General features: G+C 44.3%; 2 protein-coding genes and 1 long non-coding RNA gene across 5 annotated transcripts; 2 read left to right on the top strand and 1 right to left on the bottom strand.

The window, feature by feature from the left end:
* The first annotated feature begins 22 nt into the window (after window positions 1-22).
* Window positions 23-941, top strand: MTLN (mitoregulin). Its single transcript, XM_065631974.1, has one exon. It carries the CDS (start codon window positions 69-71, stop codon window positions 243-245), a length of 177 nt encoding a protein of 58 aa, XP_065488046.1. The 5' UTR covers window positions 23-68; the 3' UTR covers window positions 246-941.
* Window positions 942-2,152: 1,211 nt separating this feature from the next.
* NPHP1 (nephrocystin 1) lies at window positions 2,153-15,629 on the top strand. Of its 3 annotated transcripts, none has more exons than XM_065632429.1 (20): window positions 2,153-2,236; window positions 2,316-2,380; window positions 2,621-2,681; window positions 3,110-3,246; window positions 3,680-3,884; window positions 4,143-4,244; window positions 4,586-4,677; window positions 5,153-5,195; window positions 5,461-5,545; window positions 6,174-6,268; window positions 6,562-6,690; window positions 7,398-7,472; window positions 7,968-8,078; window positions 9,530-9,612; window positions 10,095-10,171; window positions 10,683-10,782; window positions 11,168-11,280; window positions 13,646-13,719; window positions 14,178-14,222; window positions 15,255-15,629. In XM_065632429.1, exons 1-20 carry the CDS (start codon window positions 2,168-2,170, stop codon window positions 15,531-15,533), a joined length of 2,040 nt encoding a protein of 679 aa, XP_065488501.1. In that variant the 5' UTR covers window positions 2,153-2,167; the 3' UTR covers window positions 15,534-15,629. The 3 variants fall into 3 exon arrangements, with proteins under 3 accessions (XP_065488501.1, XP_065488499.1, XP_065488500.1); XM_065632427.1 differs by having other exon boundaries at window positions 2,168-2,236; window positions 10,686-10,782; XM_065632428.1 differs by lacking the exon at window positions 7,968-8,078 and having other exon boundaries at window positions 2,168-2,236.
* On the bottom strand, window positions 4,864-16,673 carry LOC135987488 (uncharacterized). Its single transcript, XR_010606017.1, has 7 exons — window positions 14,721-16,673; window positions 14,467-14,591; window positions 13,702-13,805; window positions 12,532-12,687; window positions 9,233-9,393; window positions 9,030-9,138; window positions 4,864-8,249 (listed from the first exon to the last, which is right to left on the bottom strand). It is a non-coding gene; the product is annotated as an uncharacterized LOC135987488 (long non-coding RNA).
* Between the last annotated feature and the right edge of the window lie 5 nt (window positions 16,674-16,678).

Below are 16,678 nucleotides of genomic sequence, written 5' to 3'. Positions count from 1 at the left end.
CGCCTTTAGCGGGGCCGCCCCCGCAGCAGCGGGAGGAGCCGCGGCCGGCGGGGACGGTGCCGGCGGGGATGGTGCCGGCGGCGCTGCGGCCGCGGGCCGTGCGCTGGGCGCTGCTGCTCGCCTTCGCGGCCGGGGTGCTGGTGGGCTGGGAGGCCGGCCGGGCCCGCCGCCGCTTCCTCCGCTGGCGCCAGCGCCGGCTCCAGCAGCGCCTCGCCGCCGCGCAGGAGCGGCTGGAGGCGGCCTGAGCCCCGCCACCGTGTCCCCGGCGGCGGCCGCGGCTCCGGGGACGCAGCGGGAGCGGACCCGGGTTTGCGGGTCGCGGGTTTGGTGAAGGACGAGATCGTGGGGCTGCAGAACCGCAGGAGCCGGGATCCCGCACGGTGGCAGCCTGGTCCACCGGACGCCCAGGACAGAGGGACATCGGCTCAAACACCAAACACCCAGGACAGAGGGACAGCGGCCCGAACACCAGACGCTCTGAGGACAGAGGGACAACGGCCCAAACGCCCAGGACAGAGGGACATCAGCTCAAACACCAAATGCCCAGGACAGAGGGACAACGGCCCGAACACCAGACGCTCTGAGGACAGAGGGACAACGGCCCAAATGCCCAGGACAGAGAGACAACGGTGCAAACACCAAACACCCAGGACAGAGGGACAACAGCCTGAACGCCAAACGCTGAGGACAGAGGGACAACGGCCCGAACACCAAAAGCTGAGTACAGAGGGACAACAGCTCCAACACCAAATGCTGAGGACAGAAGGACGATGGCCCAAACACCGAGGAGAGAGGGACAGCAGCCCAAACACCAAATGCTGAGGACAGAAGGACGATGACCCAAATTTCTGTATTTTGGAGTGGTTTCGGTGTTTGTCTTGCTTTAACTCTGCTGAAGCACGCGGCTCTGCGCTGCCGATACATTAAACCTGCCAAAATCACCATGTGTCATTCCTAGTTGTGTTTATTTCTCCAAAACGCAAAAAGAGGCCTTATGGGTGCTTGTAACGAGTGAGAGGTCTCACGATAAAAGTACACGTGAAAAAAAACCTGTGGAGACAATGAAGTGGCAATGTGCGCTAGTGGGATGAGTGGGCTCATGCTTTGAATTTCTTGTGCTTTGGACAAGGAGCTGTGGAGGTGGCTGTGGCAGGTTCCTTCTTCTCCTGAATATATTTCCAGGATCTAAGAGCAGAGGCCCTCCTGCCTTGTGCTGGAGGATTTGCTGTAGGCCATGCAGGCAGCTGGTTTGTAACTACATTACTGAACTGGGAAAGTTTGAAAAGTTTTTTGGGAAAAAGAATATGCTGCTTAGAGCCCCTTAAGACCACAAAATGCTAATTTGTAGCCAAGTTAGTCCTGTGGCTTTTTGGTAGAAAGGTTTCAGGCCTTTGGAAGGTCTCCAGACGCAAAGCCCGGGTGTGCAGCACTGCACGGGATCAGGCACCTGTGTTCGGTTCTGGGCCCCTCGGTTCCAGAAGGACAGGGAACTGTGGAGAGAGTCCAGTGCAGCCACGAAGATGCTGAAGGGAGTGGAGCATCTCCCGTGTGAAGAAAGGCTGAGGAGCTGGGACTCTTGAGCTAGGAGGAGACTGAGGGGTGACCTCATTAATGGCGATCAATATGGAAAGGGGGAGTGTCAGGAGGATGCAGCCAGGCTCTTCTCAGTGACAACCAGCGATAGGACAAGGGGCAATGGGTACAAACTGCAACACAGGAGGTTCCACTTCAATATGAGAAGAAACTTCTTCCCGGTGAGGGTGGCAGAGCCTGGCCCAGGCTGCCCAGGGAGGTTGTGGAGTCTCCTTCTCTGCAGACATTCCAACCCGCCTGGACACCTTCTGTGTAACCTCATCTGGGTGTTCCTGCTCCGGCGGGGGGGATTGCACTGGATGAGCTTTCCAGGTCCCTTCCAACCCCTGACATTCTGGGATTCTGATTCTGTTCAGTGGAGCTGCATGGGGCGCCTGCTCAGCACGTTGTACCCGCTTTACCACGGCGCAGATTTCCGTGATTTTAACCTCAGACGGGTAATTTTAACCCAGCGGGTGGCCCAGGCCGCGCCGCCCCGCTTCTCTCCCCACGCAGCGTCTACAACTCCCAGCACGCCGCGCGTCCCGGAAGTGACGTCATCCCTGCGCGCCGCGGCGCCCGTTGCCTGGCAACCATGGCGGGGCGGCGGGCGCGGGGCCCGTTGCAGCGGCTGCAGCGGCGGAGCCGGGAGCTGCAGGCGCAGGTACCGGAGCGGAGCGGAGCGGAGCGGGGCGGGGCGGGGGCTCCGGCGGGGCCTGACGGGCGCCTGTGCTGTGTTGCAGGTGGAGGCGCTGCGGGCGGAGAGCGCGGCCGCGGCCCCCGGGCAGCGGGAGGCCCTTTCGCTGAGGTGAGGCGCTCCCGGGGGGTGGGGGAAACCTGAGGTGGTTTTAACTGGGAACTTGCACATCACATAATAATCAGCTAAACTGGCGTTTGGGCTCCTATCGGCGTTCGCCACACTGTGCACAGAGCAGGGGGAAGGTCTGAGTATCCACATCTACACGTTTCAATATCAGTGCGGGATTTGGGTCACTCATCTATCAGGACTCTAAGAAAATCCCATCTATCCGCCTTGCTTCCCACGCAGATGTACGCAGCTGAAGAAACTGGTGGATGAGAATGCAAATGCTCTTCGTGATTTGAAAAAGGTAAGTGTGGAGACAAATCTGTTAATGTTTGTCCCCAAAAGAGTGTTCAGAGAACACCCCCTCTCGGATTTGAGGTGCCTCAGGACAAGAGCCATGCCCAGCGCTGCACGGCCCCCGACTGGCATCAACGGGATCCATCCAGATTATTTAAAAGGACATTTGTAATGCTTTATTGTGCCCAAGTTAAAATCTTTATCAACACATTATAAAATATTTACCAACCCGGTGCATTGCATTGGAAGCAGAGAAATTGATCTGAATGGAGAAATGGATTTGAAATTGAACGTGAAATTTCCTCTTGGCAGAGTAAAAGGGCAAGGAAGATGTCACTGAGCAGGGAGCGACAGCAGCCCAGGAAGGTGAAAGCTTGTAAGATATGTCTGAAAGCTCTGATTCTTTGAGCAATTTGTTGTGTTCTTCTTTCTCAGGCTGATGAGCCTGCACCTGTGGGGAATTATAATCAGAGGAAAGAAGAAGAAGAAAAGCTGTTGCTAAAACTCTCTCAGCAGCTGCAGAAACTTGTTCTTGTCTTGGATCAGGATAAGGTGACAACGAATTACGCAGTGTGAGCAGCTTAAACAAATAAATACAATCTGCGCTTTAATAGGATTGTACTTGTAGGGTTGGAAAGGACCCTGAAAAATTGTTAATTCATCTCCTTTATTATCTGAACAGAGTTTAAAAAGCTCTTTTGGGGCTTGTTTTCTTGATACAGTCGTGAACAACTCACTGCCATTTTCTGAGGGTTTTGGTTAATGGCTGAATTATAACATGGGTGTTGAGAGGAGCAGATGCAACGTGGTCTGTGCACTTGGGGAGGAAACATCGTCGGGATTTTGGAGGTTTTTTCAGATCAGGACAGAGAGTAAAACACAGGAATGAAAGTTCTGTAGCTGGATAAAGTCCTTGGAGATAAGCCCATATTGCAAAGCTTTACAGCAATTTCAAGAATTTTATGTAATACAATAAAAACCCAAAGTTTTATTTATTTTGGGTAGGGATGATGAACATCAGAAAGATCCTCAAACTGAAGATGAGAAGGAAGAAGAGAGTGAAGATGAGAGTGAAGCTGAAGAAAGCAGTGAGGAGGAAGACAGTGAAGAAGCAGACAATGAGGATAAATTGCTGGATGATCCAAATGTTAAAGAATGTATTGCGGTTGGAAACTTCAGTGCGCAGCAGGAAGGGGATCTCACATTCACGGTAAATATGTCTCTGTAGAGCTTTTTGACTGCAGATCATTCGGTATTAAGCAATGACTATAATTAAATCTCGTGCTTCTGGGATTCAAGCAGTTCCTTGCGGGATTCAGGCAGAAGTGGCTTTTCGCAGTGCTGTTGTGTTAGTCTGTGATCTCTGCTGGGGGAAAAATGAAGTTGTTTTATTTTTTTTTTTTAATTGTGCTTGGAGCCATTTTGAAATATTTGGTTGTTTTTGTCTTTGTCTCTCCTAATGGCAAAGAAAGGTGAAGTCCTGCTTATCCACGACAAGAAAGCGGATGGCTGGTGGGTTGCCGAAAACTCGAGAGGGGAGAGAGGCCTCGTTCCCAGAACCTACCTCGCGGTTAGTGTGCTGCAGCCTTCTGTTCCAGCCTCACCTCTGTGGTTTGGAGATATTAACGAAAACACAGCTGCATAAAACTGATCATAGTGCTCATGTAGTTCTAAAGAATCCACTTTGCAAATGCATTCTCATGCTTGTTGGCAATTCCTTGCTGCAGCTGTAGAACTAAGGACAGTGCTGTGCAGTTCCAGCGCTATGGAGTGAGAAGTTGTTACAGACAGAAAATCTCCTCTAAACTGTTAACATCTCATAAACTATTAACATTCTCATTCGAGAAAGCAGTTTTAAGAAGAGAACTGTGAAGGAATCCAGCACTTTCCCTTTCTGAATCTGAATTACAGGTCCATAATGAAGACGAAGAAAACCAAGAGCAAAGTGAAGAACACATAGAAGTGGTGGATGAAACAGCAGATGGGACTGAAATTAAAAAAAGGTAAATGGAGTGATGTGAAACCAAATAAGTATAAAATTCTTCCTTCTCCTCCTAAAAATCATTGCTTACTGTGAGAATAACTGACAAGGGAATTTGGTTCTTTGTGACTGCGTTTTTCTTTTCAGTACAGCAGACACTTGTTTTGTTTTTTTTCAGTTTGCAGACATGTTTTTACTTGAGTGGGTTTGTTGGCGAGTTCTGCTGTGGTTTGTTTTTATTTTTCCCTGCCATAAAATCAAAGAATGACTGGGTCATATATCGAGTTCTGTTCCAGCTCCTGAGACAGTCAGTCAGTCTTAGTAGAGAGAAATATGCCATTATTAGTATCGCACATACATATGGTTATTAAGCTGCAGGTATTTAAAGACAAAGCTGTATTTAGTGTTTACATTTTTGTCCACAGGAAGAAGATATTTTATTAAAAAAAAAAAAAACAACCAAAACCAAAAAACCGAAACCATTGTTTTTCTTCCAGAACAGATTCTCACTGGAGTGCCATACGAAGAGCCATCGCAGAGGTGGGTGTATCTCTTACACAGTAACTTCACCTACCAGTATATTAATTATTTTCTAGACAAGGTTTGACTTTTCTCAAACACTGTATCTCATAGTACAGAACAATGTTTTTAATTAACATATTTTGTTTTCTTTTGTAGCAAGAAATGCTATAAAAATGTTCCTAATGCTTCAGAAATAGGCTGCACAACATGGGAGTCTGGCTGAGTTTATACCTGAAACAGGAATACTAAGATCCTTTTTCTTTTTTTTTCTTTTTTGGACTAGAATGACACAGTAGAGGTACTGGCCACCACCGGAGTGGTTCCTGCAGGATTCCGCCTGTCCATGCTTTTCCAGCTCTTAAAAGAAGGTTAGATTGTCTCACAGTAATTGCAGTGCAGGATTCCCAAATAGCTGCAGCGACTTTCTAATCCTGGTTATCAGCCTAAAATCAGTCTTGCTTAATTATAATGGGTAATCTGTACAGGCTATATTTGACTTGTCCAATAATGCATAAAAGATTTTTTTTCTTCTTCAATTAATTTTTAATTTATCTGTGTAAAATCCTGGCTGCATGGAGGCAATGACAAATTTCCCAGTGATTTCAAAGATTTTCCCCCTTGGAAGATACTTCCTGTTGAATAAAATGATGGGGTTTTTTAATATTCCCTTTTTCTTGGAGATCTTTTGGAGCCTCTACACTGAATATATCACACATCTCATATATTCTTAGTCTTTTTGTTTAAAACTGTTTCCAGTCAATAGCTCTTTTTGCTAATTAAATCACTGTGCTTCAGGAATGAAATACTGCATTTGTACTTGCGAATAGTAAAAGTACCCTTTTAAAGGGTACTGGTAGGAAATTCCTCCATAGTTTTGTTTGGACCAGTCAAATATTCAAATAAACTTTAGCCACAGCTGAATGTTGGGTGTGACTCATTTTGTGGCAATAAAGATCATAAAAATTTTAAGAATTAAAAAAATTCCTCTTATTGTAGGCGATCAGTTTCGAGCAAGTTACTTTTTGCAGCCTGAACTTACTCCATCGCAGCTGGCTTTCAAAGACTTGGTGTGGGACTCTGAGAAAAATATGGTGAGTGTTACTGGTAAGAAAGCTTGGTTTGCACCATTTTTAGAATATTCCTTTCTTCTCAAACTTTGATAGGACCTTCTCTCTGTCACACTAAAATATTTAACTCTCTTCTAAGGAGATTGCTACAAATGCTTATGAAGAAATTTTGTTGCTGCTCATAATACCACACAAACATTGTGGTTAGAAGAATCCAGTCTCATGAACACTACATTTTGTCATCTCAGTAAATGAAAAGAAACCGGTAGCACATTCAGGAGGAGCCTGGAGATTGAATCCTTCTGTTTGTGTTTCAGATCTGTCCCAGACCAACTCGAATATCCCTGGTTGTTACTGTATGCAGCTGTAAAATGATTCCTCTCCCAGGAGTGAGCGTCCAGGTGCTCAGCAGACACGTTCGACTCTGTCTGTTTGACGGCAATCGGGTAAGTCGTTTGGCTACCAAAAAAAGTCTCGAGGCGTGGATCTTTCACGCTCTGGTCCCTCCAGTAGCCAGCTCCTCCAGTCGTCTCTCTCGGAGAGACATACACGCACAATCCCAAGATGCTTAATTTACTCTCGGATTAGTGTGACTCATGGTGATGGGCATCACACCTGCCCCCTGGGCCGCCGTGGGAGGGGCTGGGGCGAGAGCTCCATTCCTCTGAGTCCCTAATTTCGGTTCCCCCACCTGCCATTGTGCCTCCTCCCTCCTTCGTGTTGGCGATGAGCCTTTTCTGGGCCGATCTCTCCCCTGGCACAGACCTGGGAATAGCTGAGTCAGGGTCATATTCAGATTTCCCCACCTGCCGCTGATCCTTTGTGCATATGTGTAGAGCAGCTTTTTCTAACAGCATCGAACGCTGATGATCCGGCAGTTTTCCTTCAGCTGCGCTGAACGCTCTTGGGGGCAAAGGGACTATTACTGGTGTGTATGAAGCCAGGATGGTTGGAAAGTGCTCTGCGGCTTCAGAGAAAACTTTCTCTGTAGTCCTTTAAACTGGAACCATTTGATAAAGTTGAAGAGCAAGTGTGATTTTTATCTGTGGTGTGTGCCGGGCGTTGGATTAATCTGGGATAATACTGCATTTTCTTAAAGCTGTGTAGCTTTCCAGAAGAAACTTAGCTTTTTTCTTCACTTAAAATGTTTTAGGTGCTGAGTAACATTCACACAGTGAGAGCTACATGGCAACCTAAAAATCCTCAAACCTGGTCCTTTTCTCCAAAGGTAGGTGTCTCGCCCAGGGAGTAATACAGCCAGTAACCATCTATTTACAGCATCTAGTACTTCTGGTATTTGTGTTGAAAGAAAATGGACTGCAACCAAAATGAACATGCAGGAAAGACAAGACTTGTCAAAGTGCATTCATTCAAACTAAATCAAGTGTTGTAGCAAAAACACTTTGAAGAAAAGAGTCGGGGAAAGGAGAAGGAGTGGGAGGGACTGGTGATGTGGCTGGTGGCACTCGCTAACTCTGAATTGATTCCCAGGAACAGACCAGCCACTTTTGTTTCAATTTCATTTAAAAAAAAAAGCACACGCCTTGTCCCATGTTTCAGGTGCCATGCAGAGCCACACTTACAGCAGTTTCTTTTACATGCAGTGGCATTGGGTCTGAGATCGTATGTGAATAAGTGATGTGCTCGATGGCCTTTAAAAATCAGAGGGTGTTTTTAATATGTACATTCACTTTTTCCCCCCCCCCGCTTCTCTCTGTATTAGGTAACGGGCATTTTACCCAGCTTGCTCGATGGCGACTGTTTTGTCAGGTCCAACTCTCTGTCTTCAGACATTGGTATATTATTTGAACTTGGCATCACTTATATTCGCAATGTAAGTGTGTAAATTGCAATATAAATCGTTCCAAGCACCGGTTTATGAAGTGAACCAGCTGTTACATATTCAGTGTTAATCTGCAGTATCCAAGTAGCAAAATGTGAGATCCAAAGGGAATTTTAGCTGAACTTTTCCTAGCTTGCTGTAAGATTGTCTTCCTTTCGGCTTCTGGGAAGGAGGAGAGAGATGTTGGAGTTTGGAGCTTTTAGTTCTAGTCCATATTTAAGAGAATAAAAGACATTCTGACTAGTGGACATGAATGTACGTTTACTTACATTGAAATAATTTCTGCCAAAGATCTCATGTAATGTGATCACAAAGCACCAATTCTCTCTTTACTCCTGCATTGTTTTTTCTAGCATTGTGATTTTGTTTCAGACTACTGTGCTATATCGTTTGGAAAGTAAAATTTTAACTGTTTAAATAGTATGGACACTGGTTTCTAGCTGCGATACAGATATATCCCATCCACTAGGATGTGCTTGTGACAAGTACACCAGGTAGTGACACAAGAGATGGTAAAGCCTGTAAGAACTCCTGTAATAGAAGGCAGATACATGCAGGAGTGTAAGAAACACTAATATTTGGAGGATAGGGTGGCTTTTTGGACCAGGTCTCTGGTGGACAACAGAATTTTGAAAACATGGACAGTTGCAAAGGAGACTATTTTCTCTTTCACTGGCCCCCGTATGAACTTGGGGTGCAGGAGCACAGTGCTTGTGGCGATGCGAGGAGACACCGATAGCGCGTGGGGATGCAGAGCTGGCATGCAGGAGATCAGCAGAGCGTACATCTGGAGGGAACCGGGCTGTGTGATGGTTCACACAGACCTAACAGGGCATAATGACCCTCCTCATGCTAATTGGAGCAATGAAGATTATGCAGAGTTGTCTGCTTCTGTTTCCAGAGTAAGTGTAAATGAAGGCCACCGTGTTTACAAGTTCCTACCTGCTGTTAGTGCTGTGGGTCTGGAAAGGCTGGGCGGGCAGGCGGGATCGGCTCCTTTCCCAGGGAGTGAATAAACCTTCCCACGTGCAGGGTCACGGCCTCGGAAACTCTGCAAGCACATGGGTAAACCCTCTGGGTCAGCTTTTTCCCTCCTTTCTCTTCTGCATTCTTTACAGCATCAGTGCAGGTTTGGGGGTTCTTACCTTTGTAGCTGTGCGTTTCTTCTTTTCCAGGAGCTTGATACACTTGGGTTTCTCTTCAATGCATATTTCGTGGCTTTATAAATCCTTGTCTCTTAAATGTGTTCATGGATGATCGACTTCAGCATAACTGCCTGTGCTGTTTGGTAAACATCTTCAAACACCTGTGAATGTGACAGAGTCACTGTCTGCTTACCACAAATCTGGGGCTTTTACCATTTTTATGTGATTATTCTAAGTAATCGTGGTTCAGTTACTCACTGTGGTTTAGCTGCTCAAGTTCTTTACTTTTCTCTTTAGTCAACAGGTGAAAGAGGAGAGCTGAGCTGTGGCTGGGCTTTTCTGAAGCTCTTTACTCCAAACGGACTGCCTGTTCCTCCCAAGTAAGTTTATGTTTTCCTTCTCTCTCTCTTTCCCTTTCTGTATATACATATGTGTGTATATACATATATTTTAGGCTAGGAGTAAAGTTCCTATTTCATGCTTACACACTGATAGGGGCAGGTGTAATCCTGAACTAGGATTACATTATTCTTCAGTATCTTAAATCGTTCTTATTTAAAACTTGATACTAAAGTGGTGACTCCTCAAAAACATGTTAGTGAAACAATTGCTAAATTTCATATAAGAGAAATATTGGAGTGATGTAGAAAATAATCAGTGTTGCCAGTTTCTTTCAAAATAATTAACTAGCTGTCCAGTATAATACAAGCTTCAAATTTATCATTTGAGGTTTGATTACTTAGTAATTATGTATAATCATTTCACATACAATACTCATCATAACAATGAGCACTGTGTCAGTTTTGTTTGAGATAACAGGTTTTTTCCTGTCTATTTTAACTGTGCTGCTGCTCTTTCCCAGGATGCATGAGCTGCTATTAAGTGGCGGTACTCCCTATGAGAGAGGCGTTGAGGTTGACCCATCGATATCAAGAAGAGGTGTGGTTTCTCCTAAATGTTACGTAGATGAAATGATACAACAAATGCTGTACCTATTTTACAGCATGCTCTCATTCTCTCCCATTAGCAAGCACTCAGTACAGCCTGGTTTTCTTTTGCGTGTTCTCATTTTGCGTGAAAGGGAGCTGATTGTCAGGGCTGGTGGGATTCAGAACAGCCAGTGCTCAGGCTTCTGTAATTTCCAGTGTTTGCAGGTTGACGATTATTTCTGATAAATGTCTTCAATTATTTCTTTACCTGCACTTAACACTTCTTGGCTATGGGGTGATGGCCCAAGGCTCAGCAGTTGCACTGGTCTAAAGAGCTCCCAACCCAGGCTGTTCAAGTCCTACATATATTTTTAGATATTAAATTCCTCCTGGTTTTTAGACCCTCCTTAAACCATTACAGTTTTAGCAAAACATCTCTTGCCAAATTAAAATGTCTATTCTTATAATTCTTAACGTTCTTTCAAAAGGACTGATTTCGTATTGGCTATTTATTTCTTAAGCAGGCAGTGGTGTTTTCCATCAGCTCATAACACTGAAGAAGCAGCCTGTGCTTGTAGTGAAACTGAAGTCATTAAGTGCACAATCAAAAGACACTCTGAAGTAAGTATCTGTGTGTGCTGCCAGACAATGGAAAAGTATTTCAGATATCCTAGAATGGTTCCAGAAAGTGTTCCCCTTCCCTAGAACACTGGCTTTGCAAAAATCTGAGGGCTGTGTCACCTGCGTATTGTACTCTATCTCTGTTTGACATGTAGAGCTATTTTGTTGAAAACAAACGAAAAGTCTTTAGATAAGATTGAAAACTGCAACAGCAAGAGTCTGTTACAGCTGTATCAATGTGCACCTTCCAAAGTTGTGAGAAATTAATGGAGATGCCAATAGGAGCTAATAATCATCTCCATGAAGCTGTTGTTCTCTCCATTTTGGTGAACAATGCTTCTAGGAGCAATTTTGAATAAAAATCTCAACTGCTTGTTATTTTCAGTTTGCTACCAGAAACATTAATTGGCAGCATGTGCTATGCCCATCTCTTGGTGTTTTATCGACAAATACTTGGTGATGCGCTGCTGAGAGACAGAATAAGCACACAAAGCACAGGTAAGAATTGCTGTTGTGGAGAAGAACTTGGTGATGGAGAGTGTGTTGGAGAAAGGACAGGTTTTATCAAGAGAATTACTCTCTCCAGAGTCTCCCATTTGTCAGAGACAGCGGGCTCTGCAGGAACAACTTCACTGATACAGGTTACTCGGAGGATTTTGTTCCCTGGTGGTGCTGGTACCATCTCACAAGGTTGGGAAGTCATGCTCCGTGTGTTGGATTTCAGTGTTGTGGGGACAAACACAAAGCCGTTGTCCAAGCTCACAAAAGCGAGCAGCCTCTCGCTGTGAATACCACTGCTTGGTGTGTTTGCATTTCAAACTAGTAATATTGCAACTCACATCTAATGTGTTGCCCTGTTTGACACGGGTTCACTCGCAGAACGCAAAAACCACAAGAATAGTTCTGTTTTCTGTGAAGTATGAAGTGCTTTCGGTGACATTTTCATTTAAAAAAAGCCTATGTGGATAGGTAAAAGGTTATTTCTAAATAAATAAGTAAATAAAGGTGAAGAGTTATTTGGAAGAGAAATGTTTCCTTTTCACCACCCCATACACCAAGAGATGAGACACGCATACAGGTTTACTCATTCATTTCTAGTATTTGCATGTTCTCATGAGTTACAGAAGAGATTAGGCAGATGTTTTTGTCATTGAGGCCAAGTCATCCTCTTTTTAAAATTATTATTTACTTATTGGGCAGTGCAGCAGGGAGAGGCAGAAGTGGAAGGGTTCTGGTATTAGACCTCAATATCCTGCACTTATTTTGGAACTCTGTATCTTATTCTTTCCACATCTTTCCTTCAACAGAACTGTAATAGTTTATAGTCTTCTCCATTTTAAAACCAATTTGAAATATGGAAAAATTACATTTCTATACTGTACTAGAGGTGAATTTAGATTGATACTGCAAGGCCATTTGCTTGTGCTTTCTCCTGTGTCTCCTCTCCACACTGAATTATCTATCCCCTGTTCCCATGGCAAATGAATTTGCTTGTGCGCTTACTGCCGTTTTTAACTTACAATCTGTAGCCATGCTTAGGCATCTGAATTACAGGTTCATCTTTCAGAGGTGCTCAGGACCTAACTTCCTTCCCAATTTTCTCTAATGTTAATATACATGCTGAGTACACTGATCTCAGTATCTTAAACTCAGACCCTTTCATAAATTAATACCTTATTTAATAAATTTATCACAGAGAAACTGAAAATTCTTAGTTTTTAAAGGCCAGTTGAGAACTGCTACACTTACCTGAATTGATCTTTATAACGTAGGACAACAGATGAGGCTGATGACCTCTCCTGGAGTTAAACTACATCCATTTGGATTCAGTCTTCATTTGAAATGCTTGAAAGGATTTACCCCAGCGTTTCAGAACTTGTTCTGGTAGCCATTTTCTACTTTTTTCTGGTGTAACAAAAGATTTCTGTTATTTCAAAAACAACTGTCACTTTAGAAATAGGCAACTTAAAATGCCTGTTACATTTCACAAAAGCAACCAGGTCTGGCTTGCTTCCCTGAAATGTTTTGTTATTAGTAAATGGTTGGTGTTTACTAAACTTTCCATCAAATTCAACATGAGGAAACACCACCATATATTAAATACTTAAAATCATAAGAGAAAAAAACACTTCAACCAAAATTCCTCTAAACGTCACCTGCAGCATTCTCGAAATCTTACCCACAATCTCATTAACTAAAATAACGACAGGACCCCTGCGCTACGGGGGCTCCAGTTTTGCTGTGCGTTGTACCGGAGCTTCAATTCCTGCCAGCCACAGGAGACAGCTCTGCCCTGCCTGATTGTGATGCAGCTCAAACAGGAGACCCAGCTGTTAATATCACCTGTAGCTCACCTGAAAAGCAAGCAGGAGACCTCTGTGGTTGCATGATGTGCCCCGTTTGGGAAATTTACTGTGCCATTTGTCACGTGGTTATTTTAAAATGGCACACAACACAAGCCAGATCAAGGTAGAATGCAAGTGTGTTTATTCATAACATCCAAATCCAGCAGCACAATTTCAGGTGTTTATGAAAAAAGACAGGTGCAGAAATGAGGAAAAACACCTTGCTCTACTCCCACGTTAAATCAGGAAGGTCTCTTGCTTGCTGGTTTCTCTTAATAAAGCAGCAATCATGTTTTGTGTGGCTCTGGTTTCTCAACCACGGAGAGTTTGGTACAGTCAGAGAATGCAGTTGTTAGAGGGCTTTTCTACTTTCCCTGTGCTCCAGAGCGCTATTACAGCTCATTTTCCCTTTGAAATATTTTGAGGGGAGAGGATATGTTGAATACGTCCACATGTTGATACCTTGAAAACCATCCTGTTTCTCCCTCAGCCTTTAACGTGTTGGTTTTCTGTTTCAGAATTAATCTGTAATCCTATTTTAGCAACTTTCCCTCAACTCATGGATCAACCAGACCTGATGGATGCACTCCGGGTATGTTATCTCCATCGCGTTCAATTCCATCTGATGTGTCAGGATTTCCAGATAATTTGCAAAATTTGAGCTATTTTTTTTTTATCCTGTGAAAAGATAAATGGAAAAGCCAAACAGCAGAAAAATTATAATCATGTCAAGTACAATTGCATTTCTCCAGGCCTGTAGGGTAGAAAAAAAATTCTGAAAAGTGGATCCCCTTTATTTCATTTCTATGATTTCATTTCTCTGGTAGTTAAAGTCTCCAAATCCTCACATCTGTAACACGCAGTGGAATGGCTGTTTGCTTAAATTAACTCAATTGGTGCAAGGGAGGAATGGGGAGTGTGGGGAAAGTGGGACTGCAATAGGAGCTTAAATACTGTGGGATTGCAGTGAGAGAGATTTTTGAAGCTAAAAATGGAATTGTTTTACATCTCCACAATCTTACTCTGATTTTACATTTCATTTCATTGTAGAGTGCTTGGGCAGAGAGAGAAACAACACTGAAAAAATCTGAGAAGGTAATAAATTACAGGCTTTTCTTGGACATTTTTAAAAGCTAATTCGAACGAGCTTTCTGTCACTGTTACTGCTAGTTAACTTTTCCTCTCAGCATATTTATTTAGAAAATGTAGATAGCCTAAATGCAGTTCTTAACATTTCTTACCAATATTTCTAACAGTACACAAGGAGAAGGAGTATGAAATTAGCTTGTCTTGGTGTTTGTATCTGGTTATTAGTGGGGAAGCTATTACAGGTTCCTACCCAAAGTGTGGCCCCTTCCATGATGTGCTTCCAATATTGGTTCTTGATCCGAGACACTTGACTTGGAGCAGCAGGATATTGCATTCATTGTGCGTGCTACTGAATAGATACACACGGAGATCTCCCTGTGTATGCAAATAAAACAAAATGCTGTTGAGTCAGAATCGCTTTTTCAAGGCCATTCATCCAAACTGAAAGCTGATCTGCTCAAAGAATTAGTAACTCCTCACTATCCCAGAACCATCCAGTTTTACCTGATTTGTCATTGCCACTCCCATGGTAGGATTGCCGCCTGGCGAATTCTAACTCCTTCTCGCATGGTTGTGACACTTAGCTGCTGAACCGTCTGCCGAGATGTGAACTGTTCAATGCCAGTCGTAGCACTGCTGTTTCTGGAAGAGTCCGGGCAGTCAGTGAGTTTTCCAGGAGGCAGCGCTCTGTGTGTGTCCTTGCACAAAGTGGTTTTCTAGTGGATGCGTGGAAAATGAGGCACACAAGTGGTGCTGAGGAGATCTTCAGTGTTTGATAATTGAGCAAGCTGACTCTTAGTCTCTGCGGTTTGCAAACTAGTCTTTATAGGGGGGGTTAGAATTCCCGCCACACAGAGGATGTGCTGTCAGAGTGTGAAATAACAGTACTTACGGTGCAGCCGTACCTCCTGCCAAGTGCTGCGAGGAGTGTGGCATTGTTGCAACCCTCTGCCTGGGCAGTAGAGAAATACTTGCGTAGAAGTGCTTGCCAGCACCGCATATTTGCACTGAAGTATTTTCAAATACTCTTCCCTGCAGAGAGATCAAGAATTTCTGAAGTCTCAGTTTGTCCTGGTGTACCACGACTCCGTCTTCCCTCTTCTCCAGTCAACTGCCCTCCCCAACTACAAGTGGGCTGAGGAGGAGTCGGAAGCGCCTCGCTGGAAGGTGATTGCCGACTTTTTGAAAAAGAGCCGAGAGAACGACGGTGCGCTTCAGTATCTGCTGTCGTCAGAAAACACTCACAAAGCCTTTGATATCTCAGAGCTGGCTTACGATTTCTTAGGAGAAGTGAGGCAAAACAATCCCGGAGTATGAATGGATTACAGAACAAGACATGCTACATAAAAATGGCTAACAATATAAATAAATTCTTATATAAAAGAAACTGTGTACTATCTGAATTGTAATAAATATTTGAACATATTTAACATTTTAAGAGACTAAAATTATTTTATCAGTTTAACTAATTGAAATTATATTTTAATGTTCCCCCTTTGCAATGTTACACCAGGCTATGGTTATCTCTTACTACATCTACCTGTTGTAGCAACGTCAAGTGTTGTATTTTACCTAAGCTGAGCAAATGCTGAGGCAGCACTTTTCTCCTCTCACACAGCTTCAAATCAATTTCCAGTTTTGTTTTAATCAGGGTGAACAAAAGACTCTCTGTCACAGTACCCCATAGAATGGTAACAGGCAAGGAAAATAGCAATGATCTTTAAGAATGCAGCTGAGCAAGGTCAGCCAGGTTAGGAAAAAAAAAAAAAATCTCTTGCCCAATCAGCGGACAGCAGCTTGCTCTGTATTTAGACTGTTTTACTGTTTTTCTTTCCCACTCAGGAAAAGGTTGGGTTACTTGTAGGAATGTGCTTGACCCACCCCATACGAATAAAAGCTGGTGAGAATTTGGGGCACGCGGTGTTTCCCCGGGGCATGGCCACGCCACACGGTCGCTTCCTCTGTGCCAACTCTCCCAGGCAGGTTAAAGAGCTGTGGGTGTTCCTCAGCTGCACCAGGACATTAAAGGCTTCTTTCCCCTGAGCACGTTGTCACCACAGGCTGTATGTGCTGCCTGCTCCCTCGGTGATGTTATTAATCTGATTTCTTTTTTTGTGCTGGAGTGTCTGGATGCTTTCTCCACGGTGATGGGTACGTTACCGCCATGTCTGACAAGGTAGGCAGGCACCGAGTCACATGTGGATTTAAGTCCGAGCCAGGCGCTAGTTTGGTTGAGTGTGAAATGCTTTAAAACAAGATCTTTCAAAGATCAGCACACCGCATGGATCCAGCTCCCAGTGCCAGCATTTGTAAACTGGAGCCTCCAGATGTGCCACAAAGCACTTAGCCCTGGCCTAGGAGGGGCTTGGACAATCAGAAATATCATGGCTTTGATCTTTGCTCTGCCTGTTGTGCAAGAGCTTGGCACAGAAACCAAATTCCTAGGGCATCACTTGGCTCTC

Source organism: Caloenas nicobarica, chromosome 3 (genome assembly GCF_036013445.1).
Source record: "Caloenas nicobarica isolate bCalNic1 chromosome 3, bCalNic1.hap1, whole genome shotgun sequence".
NCBI lineage: Eukaryota > Metazoa > Chordata > Aves > Columbiformes > Columbidae > Caloenas > Caloenas nicobarica.
This window is presented reverse-complemented; position numbering and strand designations above follow the sequence as displayed.

Excerpts from the sequence above, each read along its gene's own strand:
- MTLN (XM_065631974.1), top strand. The coding sequence starts at position 69 with ATGGTGCCGGCGGCGCTGCGGCCGCGGGCCGTGCGCTGGGCGCTGCTG.
- NPHP1 (XM_065632429.1), top strand. The coding sequence starts at position 2,168 with ATGGCGGGGCGGCGGGCGCGGGGCCCGTTGCAGCGGCTGCAGCGGCGG. Across the intron at positions 2,381-2,620 it reads CGGGAGGCCCTTTCGCTGAG|ATGTACGCAGCTGAAGAAAC; the intron begins GTGAGGCGCTCC and ends CTTCCCACGCAG. Across the intron at positions 11,281-13,645 it reads AATAAGCACACAAAGCACAG|AATTAATCTGTAATCCTATT; the intron begins GTAAGAATTGCT and ends TTTCTGTTTCAG.